Source organism: Columba livia, chromosome 3 (genome assembly GCF_036013475.1).
Source record: "Columba livia isolate bColLiv1 breed racing homer chromosome 3, bColLiv1.pat.W.v2, whole genome shotgun sequence".
NCBI lineage: Eukaryota > Metazoa > Chordata > Aves > Columbiformes > Columbidae > Columba > Columba livia.
In genome coordinates, this window is record NC_088604.1 from 92,374,120 (window position 1) to 92,383,950 (window position 9,831).

The window sequence follows — 9,831 nt, forward strand, 5'->3', positions numbered from 1 at the left end:
ATTTCAACAACTACTTTTCTGACAACAATGGTTTTCAGCAGCCCAGGAACTGCAGTTTACATGAGATGTAAAGCTTTCACAAGCAAAATCTTAAGCCTTTCAACACCATCAGCACAGATAAGTTCAGCCGGTAGATGAAAATAAAAATGAAAATACACTACAATCGCACTCTGCTAACCCAATGCCAACCAGCATTGGCACAGCAGCGTGTGGCACAAGCAGAGGTTAACGCGCAGGGGGACCTGCACTAAAACAATAACAATTCCACTCCCTGTCTGCCAGCTACAACAGATCACCCACTGAGTGAAAGGAGTTCCCACTTCAGAAAAAAGAAAAAGAAGAAAAAAAAGCAACTCTGATAAACACCTAAGCAGTCTTTCCAGTTACTTCAGATTAGAGGCGTTGGAAGGAGACGGTTTAACTTCTCACATCCATAGAGATCTCACTGGATCAAGAGTTTTAACTCCTCCCCTGCTGTTGCCTTTCTGGATGTCTGTGGGCACCTACTTCTCAATTCCCGAAAGAGAAGGAATATTGACCTTTCTCTAAAGAGCTTTCAGGTTTTCTAATGTATTACATACTTGTTACCGTTATTTCTCTTATGAGAGAGGTGGGCACCATGACATTCACGGCTCCGCTAACCTAGGTGTCTTAACTGTGTGCACTGCAACTTAAAAACCTAGTCTTTCAAATAGGAAAATTTCTTCAGTACTAGACTGTAAGAATGATGTAAAAACACGTAACTCAACAGTTCAACAAGTATGTAGAACAGTGTACCTCTTTTCCACGTCATTTCCCATAATTTATCGACTTGTTTTTGAGATATTATATGGCACCATTGCATGACTAACTTCACATTGATAAAATGGAAATATTAAAGGATGCTTTCAAAAAAGTACCATGTTTAAAATTTAGACCTTAAGAAGCAGCATCAAAGAGAAAAAAAATGGTATGAAAGATATTTAGGACTAGCAAAAAAAAGCTCACTCAAATCCTTGTTTTATTTTTTTCCTGACAGTGTTAGGGATTTTTTTAAGACAGCAGAAAATTCAACTTTTCATTAACCTAAATATTGCTGTAAAATATTTTTAGTGGAAATAGAAGCTTTTCCTGCTAAACGTTGTCATGACCTGACTGATTTAGTGAGTTCTGCTACTTAGCTCACGAAAGGATTTCTTAGGACGACTCAGTAGGTTTTCTCGTGTCCAGCTGGGCTGATGGCTAAGACCCTCAGATGGAGTCTTTGGCACAGGTCCAATTACACTGATTTCATCTATCATCAGCTCTGGAAAGTGGACTTGAACTCAGAACCCACACTACCAATCATCCAAACACAAGCATTGATGGTGCTAATTCACAGGAGTGTAACCACAAAGCTAAATACAAATGGAATTTTCCTTCCCAATTTCAATTCTACTGATTAAAATGTAACTGCCTATCAACTCAAGTGCAACATCTACATATGCCATATGTAAGGAAAATAGATAAAGACATACTTTATTATTATCAGGACTACCCAACTCAAATAATATAGCCACAGCTTTCATGTTGTTTGCTTTTCAATCAGAACTTGCAATTTGTTTATTGCTCTATATTGCGTATTTTTCAAAGTATAAGTTCACCAACATCCTCTTGAATACTCCGTGCCATTCTATATAATTTTTATGCATGTACAGAAAAGCCTGTAACGTCATAAATCCAAAGCTCTCCTTAAAACTGCAGTGTATCCATGACTAAAAAAAAATCTGCAAAACTGACACTTTTACTGTGCTATGTCTGTATTGATGCACCACTGCAAAAGCAGCCATCTTTTTAATCGTCACAAAACCTTTTTAGAAACCCAAACAAATATTTTTATATTGATCTTTAAAAACAACTTTTTAAAAAAAAAACTTCCATCCAATAAAATCTGAACCACCAGTTTTAGGCCACAACTTTGATTTACTAAATATACATATTTTCGGGGATTAAAAACATCATAAGGTCAAAAATCATTTTTGCAACTGCTGAATACCCTGTAGATAAAAGGAACCAGGGTTTTGCATATTTATGTGATTTGTCTTAATACAATAGATGCTATCATGATTTCAGGCTTTGTACTTGTTTATCATTAGTGTTTCCACTGTAACCATGGAATCAGTATGTAGCACAGGCTTAAGATTGAGAAAAATACCCAGTATTTTCCTAAAAAATTCATCTCAGAAAAAACACAAGGATTTGCACAATGGCAAAAACCAATCAAAGTAGGCAAGCTAGCTGAAACCAGTTTCTTTATATGGAAAAAAAAATTCTTTGCAAGTCTTTTTTGCATTTTGGACTTCTGACAAGAACCTAGAAATATATTACATGGTAAGTAACGTAACCTTGACCCCAGCGCAGATATTATAAAACAAATATTGAAATTTCCTGACCAAAATACATAATGTATTATATGCGATCTAAAGCACTAAAGCTATTAATACACTGACAAGAGCTGTTCTCAGCACATGAGCATTTTCTCAAACCTATTTAAATAGTGACAGTCCAGTCCTGCAAGAACTGTTGCATCATTCTGAAGGTGAAGAGGGGCAGCATTTCAATTACACCCAGTGCACTGAACAAGTATGTGGTTCCCAGTTCAAACTTTCAGGACTGCTTAAAGGAAACCCTCAGAATGGCATAAAAAGACTTCATGGTCTCCAAGAGTGTTTCTTAGGCCACATTAACTTGATATTTCAGGCAGGAAGAAGGAACGAGCGATTGCTACTTTTAATTTGCTTGTTATAAAGTTGGGAAAGTATACTACAAAAATATCTGCTTTTAATGCCAAGAGTGAAATGAAGAAATTAGTCCTCTTATTAAACAGAAGAAATTGACTGTATCACACCAGCAGATCTTAACCCAACATTGGTTTAGGCCACGTGCATTTTCCTTGTACTGTGAAACCCATTCATTTCACAGACAGCTTCTCTTTTTCAGGTTTTAATATAGACTCTGGACACTGATGAAGATACCAATAAGTCTATTTACTTCACTATGGACTCCATAGAGATGTCATGGCCACAGGCCGTATTTTAACTTGGTGAAATCAGACAAAAAAAACGTGATTTTGAAAGAGTCAGTTCTCTGAAGGTCTCTATCTGTTCACAATCCAATAAACACTTGCTAATACAAGTACAGTGGCACATTCAGTAAATGTAGAGATTCTGGAAAGTGTAAAGCACAGTTCCACAAATACTTGTCTCCTCACCAATTCCAACTGTGATACAGGGATACACTGTGTATTATATGTACCATACAAACACAATCCAAGCTATGAGGATTTACAGCACAAAAATGAGTTAAGTGATCCTTCAGAAGCTGCTTTATATTGAGCTGACCAGTTATAATCCACTGCCATGTCCTCAACTGTGTCACATCCACAGACAACAAGCGTAGTCACTCCCTCGTCTCCTCCCACCAGTGAATGCTGGACAGCAATGAATCCTGGTGCAATAAAACACAGCATTTATTTGATTCAGCCATGTAGTTCCTCTCAGATCATGTTTACAACAGGTCTCAGTCTGCTAAATTCCATTATTTATCTAGGGAACGTGTTCAGATGTTCGAGTTCACCTTAAAAATCAGAGCCAGGATGCACCCCAGCACACCAGCCCCACCAAAATGCAAACCGGACGTCTGCAACCTGCAAGGTCCTTCCAGATTTGGCGACATGCTCAAAATATGTACCCCACACAAAAAGAGCATACAAAATTATTATTCACTAAAACTCTGTGATGTCCTCTCCCCACTGGTCTCAAAGATGTGCCCACTCCTTATTTTCAGGAGAGCCACAACTTGATTATCATTCAGCCCAGGTAAAAGACATCTGCAATACTGCTGCATTTGTCTTTTCCTGATTTGGCTATTTTTCCTCTGCCTATCACCCAGTTTTACCATCCAAGCTTACTAATGTGTAGCTTTTACAGAGCATCAGAATAATCTAGCTCCTAATTATCACCATGTAACATATGTAACAGAAGTGAAAAATATTTTAAAGTTGCAAACATAAAAGTTTCGACACTAAAGTTATTCAGCTCCTAATCAGCATAAATGGAGCCTAATTCTTTCACGCCTTTCCATCATTCTGACATCTCTTTATACCACTGCATTAAGTAAAGAAGCCCCAAAGAATCCATGAAACTCAGAGCAATTAACTCTATTTTGACTTGGGTGCTGGGTTCTTTGTCTGCTTGCAAAATACATATTGCCCTGACTAGTATCCTCAACCATAACAACTAAATACACAAAAAGATGAGCATACACATTTCAGATGGCTGGTCAAGCAGAGCACATTTAAAATGAGAAGATGGCTACTACTGTTTTATTATACATCCTATTTAAAGGGTATACCATTTAACTGTTTAACTGCAGAAACATGAAATGTGCATATTCGCAATTCCTGTGTTTCTTTTTGTTTATTTGATTTTTCCATATTAAATCACAGAATCTGAGGATGTCAGACCAAGGCTTTTTCAGCTTTTTTGTGCTCACACTGAGCCATGCTACCCTCTGGGTCTTTAAGACGCTGTAGCTGTCAGACACGTTCTGTATACAAGCAACAGAATTTGTCTGGTTGGGGCCAAAATCCATCAGGACCCTTTTTATCAGTTTCAGGTATTTGAAGAAGCATTGCATTAGCTCTACACATAAAGATGTAGATCATCTGGGGGAAGGAAGGAAGGAGGAGCATCAACATTGATGCAGTGAGCTTTCAAGTGACATGAAGACCCTGAAGTGTCTCGTACCAGAGTCAGGTCTGGATTTTTAAGGCTTGTAATTGCTAGGCTGACCAAGAGCATTCACACTGAAATTATGAACTCAGTCTAAGTACTGGATCTGGGCTTTGCAGTAATGTTCTATTTGGATGGACTTGGTTAGGGTTTTCCAAACACAATAAGATAACTAGACTTGTATTTACGGAAGATAATTTCAGAAACTCAAGCGGTAATTATACATCTCTTACTTAGATTCAGCATATTTTTCTTTCCTCCCTTGCCTGTAGACCACATGCATTAGATATACAGTAACCATGACTATCTCCATATAACAAAGCGTGGAAATAACGAAAAGCCTTCAGAGCCATTACATGCCCTTGGCAACCCAGCTCTGCAAGACAGATGTTGCATCGAGGGCCATGGCACTCAAAAGCATATGTACAGGCTGTATCTACAGCGTGAACACTCACCCAGTCCTCGAAGTGGCGGCTCCCGTTCTGCAGCAAGTCCTCAAACTGTATAGTGCAGTTAGCTACAAAATCGTCGTACCCAATGGGGGCATCATGGAAAACAGCCATCTCTATCTTCCTGCCATTACAAACGTCAGTGACAAATTCATCGTTCCAAGCAGGACTGTTGGTCTTTTGCTTGGTCGAGGTCTGTCCGATCCTGGAGTCGTCCACATTGAGGGCTATGTAAGGGTCCAGCAAAAAGGTCTGTGGCCTGGGACCCACCGCATGCCTCAGAGACCACGCTGTGGGTTTCAGATTCACCGCCTCACAGATCTTGATTTTCAGCAAGCCATTGAAAACCACCATGGCTGGATGGCTGCACGTTTCCCGAGATTAAACACTCACACAACGCACTCGCACCAGGAGGGAGGGAGGAAGGTCTCGCCAATAAATAGGAGGGCAGGTCTGGGAATGGGCGAGCAGGATACAGTGCGGGTCTCTTCGCTTTGCTGCTGCTGTTACCTTTGATTATTTAGCCTTTGCTCTTGCGACACCCAGTGAATACATTTATTTTCTCGCCCGTGTTTCTAACGGAAAACAAGGGAGGGGGGCCGCCGAGGAGGGGGAGGCGTCCGCGGCTGCAGAAACCCCCGAATGCAATCAAAACCCGAGCATAACAGATCCTTGGGGTGAGCAAGAGCCTTCTCCCTTCACCGAGACCATAATCCTGGATCAGTCTTTGCAGAGGAGGCAGAGCCGCGACCCCAGGCTCCTGCACACGCCAGCCCTGCCCGTGCGCCGCACAACAATACACACACACACACAAATCAGAAACACCGGCCGACCCACCAGCCCTGCCTACTGCACAGCCTCCGCTCAGCAAACATCCAGCCGGGGACCTTCCATCCGCGCCGCAGCACGGAGCCGCCCGTCCTGTGCCGCCTCCTCCTCCTCCTCCGCCGCCGCCCAGGCCAAGGACCCAGCGCAGCGACCCCCGCGCATTGGGGGGCGCCGGCAGCGGAGCGGGCCGCGCGGGTCTCGGCGGGCTCCGGGCTGGGCGGCCGCCGCCCTGGCGATGGGCAGAGCCGCCGCCTCCCTCCCTCCCTCCCGCCGGCCGCCCCTCGCCCGCCTCCCGCCGGCCGCCTCCTTCCCTCCTTCCCTCCCTCCGCGCCGCCCGCAGCCCCAGCCCGCCTGCCGGTGCCGCTCCGCCGCCCGCGCCAGTGCAGGAAATGCGCAAAAGACGTCAGTGTGTGTGTGTGTGTGTGTGTGTGTGTGTGTGTGTGTGTGTGTGTGTGTGCGCGCCGGCAGCCCCGTCCCTGCGTGCGTGTTTGTGTGTGTGTGCTAGTGTGCAGAAAGTTTTGCCGGCGGGGGGAGCAGCGCGGTGCGGCCCGCCCGGCCTTGGGGTCGGGACCCCCGCGGGCCGCGCTCGCCGCCCCTCCACACCCGCCGGACGGGTGTCCGCGACGGCCTTGCCCCGCCCGGCCGCCCTCCTTCTTTCCTCCTCACAGGATAAAGTGGGGACCCAAGTGTGGAAACACTCCGGGCCGTAAATAGCCCGCCTGGCTTTATTGACGTGCTACCCCCGCGGTAGCGACTTCCCCCGCACCGGGCACCGCAGAGCTGCCCGCCCCGCGCCCTCCTCCCGTGACAGCACCGACGCCAGGACCCCCCCGCCGCTCCCGGCCCGGCCCGCGCCGCCAACCGGCGCCCCCACTCCCGTCCCCTCCCCGCCGCCCCCGCGGCACAGACACCGCTACGTCAGCGGGGCCGGCCCGGAGGAAGAGTTTCCCCGCGGTGCGAGAGCGCCGGGAAGTGCCGGCCGCCGCCAGGATAGGCGGCCTCCCGGGGCCCGGCCCGGCCCGCGGCCGCGCTTCCCTCGGCCGGGAGGCGCTGCGCGGGGCGGCGGCCCGGAGCGGCAGAGAACCCCGCTGAGCGGCGGTCTGCCCGGGCGGGGGTCGCTGGCGGCCCCTTGGCGCGCTGCGGATCACCTGGTCCCAACGTGCCCCACCTCAGCCCCTCGGCGCCCGCCGCCTGCCCGCTGGCCCTGGCTGGACACGGCGAGGGTGCTGAAAGGGGAAAAAGAAAAATACTCCGAAAGGGTGAAGGGGTGTGCTTGCTGTGTTACTGAACGTTATCTACACGTCATGCAAGATTTCAGTCAGTTTCACTACCGCGGTACCAAACACTGTTAAAATACCAGGAAGCGTAGTGCAGCCTGGCCTTCTCCTCCTCAAGAGAAACATACTCAGGATCTAGATGTTTTCCTTTGGCAAAAATTATTGTTGCCTTGTTTATTTTAGTTACTGATTTTTACCAGCCTTTTGTGAGAAAGGCATTGGGAAAGGGATGGACGTTGCCCTATGAGGGGATTTGAATTCGCTATAATACCACTGGCTGAGGGCCAGTGCTGGCACCCAGAGTGCTTCAAAGGTTCGGGCAACATAAAAAGAAGAATCTGGGTTTCCTGGGTCCGGTCGAGTAAGGACATAAAAGGTGAGCACCCAGTCCTTGATCTGGACCTGATATCCATGACTGGGGAGCAAAGAACAGACAATTATGGATTTCTACAGGTAATGGCTCAGGAGGAAGGTGTTACACTTGGAGCTGATGAATTAGCTCCGGTATCTGTTCTTCCAGAGTTGTCTCTAAGTAGGAGATACAGTACTAATGAAGCCTAAGGGTCACGAGAGCATTCATGTTAATGGAAGAAAGACGTTTTGGTGCCTGTTGCCACTTAATCTACTAGTCAAACTAGTCCGTGTTCATTATCATCTTGACAATTCCCAAGCAGAATCATTTGATGCAAAGCTGTGATATGGAGCCAATTATAGGAAATGTCTTCCTTCGCAATTCAGCCTTTCCTGGGCTCACAGCAGCTATGATACATCTATCGCATTATTTCTGCACCGCCAGAAATACAAGAATCTCCTACTCCTTTCCTCCCCCCCCTTCACAACACATAGAGTAGTATATATAAAGCTATATGGTCTTGCATTTAGTGTGTCAGAAAGAACTCTGTAATTAAATCTTTCCTCTGGATGTGTTTGTGGTGTTTCTCAATAACACTAATATAAACAATATGCTCCATTTCCTTAGATATTGGGAAATATAAAAGCTGAACTGATGCACCGTTTCATTTTTTCTGTTTATTTTTAAGAGACTTGCAACTGTGTAGAATGCACAAGGTAAAATTTAAGTAAACATCATCTCCATGGTGAGTTTAATCACCTAGCATCTCTGTGAGATCAGACATGCATATTATGGAAGTCTGAATAAATACAGATAATATTAACACTGCATACAAAATAATATTAAAAACTCCTATAGTTTGCTAATTACCTGTACAACCCACTAGACCCTGATATCTGATTCGAGCCATCTGCGCTTTTCCATGCACTGAGCAAGCTAAGGTTTGGTTTCACAAACCATTTTTTCTAGAACTGCCTGCATTAATAAAGATTTACAAGCTCACTAAGGATCGGACAGCTCCAGCCTTACACTACTTAGGAAAATACACATACCTTGCACCATTTTTTTTTTTTTTTAATTATACTTTGGGAAAGCATGTTTATATCAACACCAAACTTTTAACACTAAGCAGTTGTTAACTTACTAAAATAACCCGGAACAATAATCTTAAAATTTAGTGATTCAGGTACACTGAGCAACATTACAATGCCTCCTGCAAAGTTAATCTGAAAAATCGGCCCAGTGGTCTTAAAAATTGTTAAGTGACTGACAGCAAGTTTTTTAAATATATGTTTGCTTGACTTGATTTTCTGTTCTCTTGCTGTGTATTCAGAAGGGTTTGGTTAAGAGTTGTAAAATTGCTCTTCCTTCTCTTTGTGATAGGAGGGTCAGTGGAGGAAGATAGAGCACATGCAGGATTTCTGCCTCAGAAAGGCAATAAGAAGGGTTCTAGATTAATTTCTGTACTCTGTTACAAAGGCCACAGCAGAGTTGTAAACCATGCCCTGTAGTTATTATGCTGTAAGTATGCTTTCCAGCTGTGTTTCTTGTAAAAGGACATGGGCAGCCTACAAGGTACGCAGACTCAGGACTGGTTGAGGAGATCTATCTACTCCTCGGAAGTAACTGTTGCTGGTAGAAGTCCCTCTGCTCAGCCCTCTGAGACCAAACTGCCCGTAGCTCGGTGCCAGGTCTGCTCCCGGCATACGCTGCTCACCCGTGGGAGCGGCTGCACATCGGTGTTTTGATTTTTCATGGCTGTTGCCTCAGTCCAACCCATCACTTGATAGACGCCTGCGTCATTAGGGTGTCCAGTAAAGCTGTAAGGGAAAGTCTCCCGAAAGATGGGAACAGCAGCAGTGGCAACCCCAGCACGCAGTCTTCTGCAGAAAACAGCCTACCAAGACACGGGTTTACTCCCGCAAATCCTCCCCAGGATGCGCCTGCCCTGTGTCACGGAGAGTGGCGGTGGCACGGAGAGACGAGCAAGCTCCAGGCAGCCCTGTACAGTCACCTCGAGTCAGCCCCTGACCTTTCCCTGGCCTGTGGAATCCTCAATAGCTCTGTGGAGAAACAGCACTATCTGGTGGAGGGAGTGTGTAAAGTCCTTCTAGGACGCGCAATGGGATTTACTCAATTATTAGAGACACCATTATAACTGCTTTCGGGGGGTT

General features: G+C 45.4%; 1 protein-coding gene across 2 annotated transcripts in view; it reads right to left on the reverse strand.

Annotated features, from left to right (window-relative positions):
- Positions 1 to 6,296, reverse strand: part of PRKCE (protein kinase C epsilon) — a 295,161-nt gene extending 288,865 nt beyond the window's left edge. The window contains exon 1 of one of the 2 annotated variants that reach the window (XM_005510783.4): positions 5,207 to 6,295. In XM_005510783.4, coding sequence (XP_005510840.1) covers positions 5,207 to 5,554 — 348 coding nt within the window. In that variant the 5' untranslated portion in view covers positions 5,555 to 6,295. Of the gene's footprint in view, positions 1 to 5,206 lie in introns of both variants that reach the window. The other variant, XM_021298843.2, reaches the window with a different exon arrangement.
- Between the last annotated feature and the right edge of the window lie 3,535 nt (positions 6,297 to 9,831).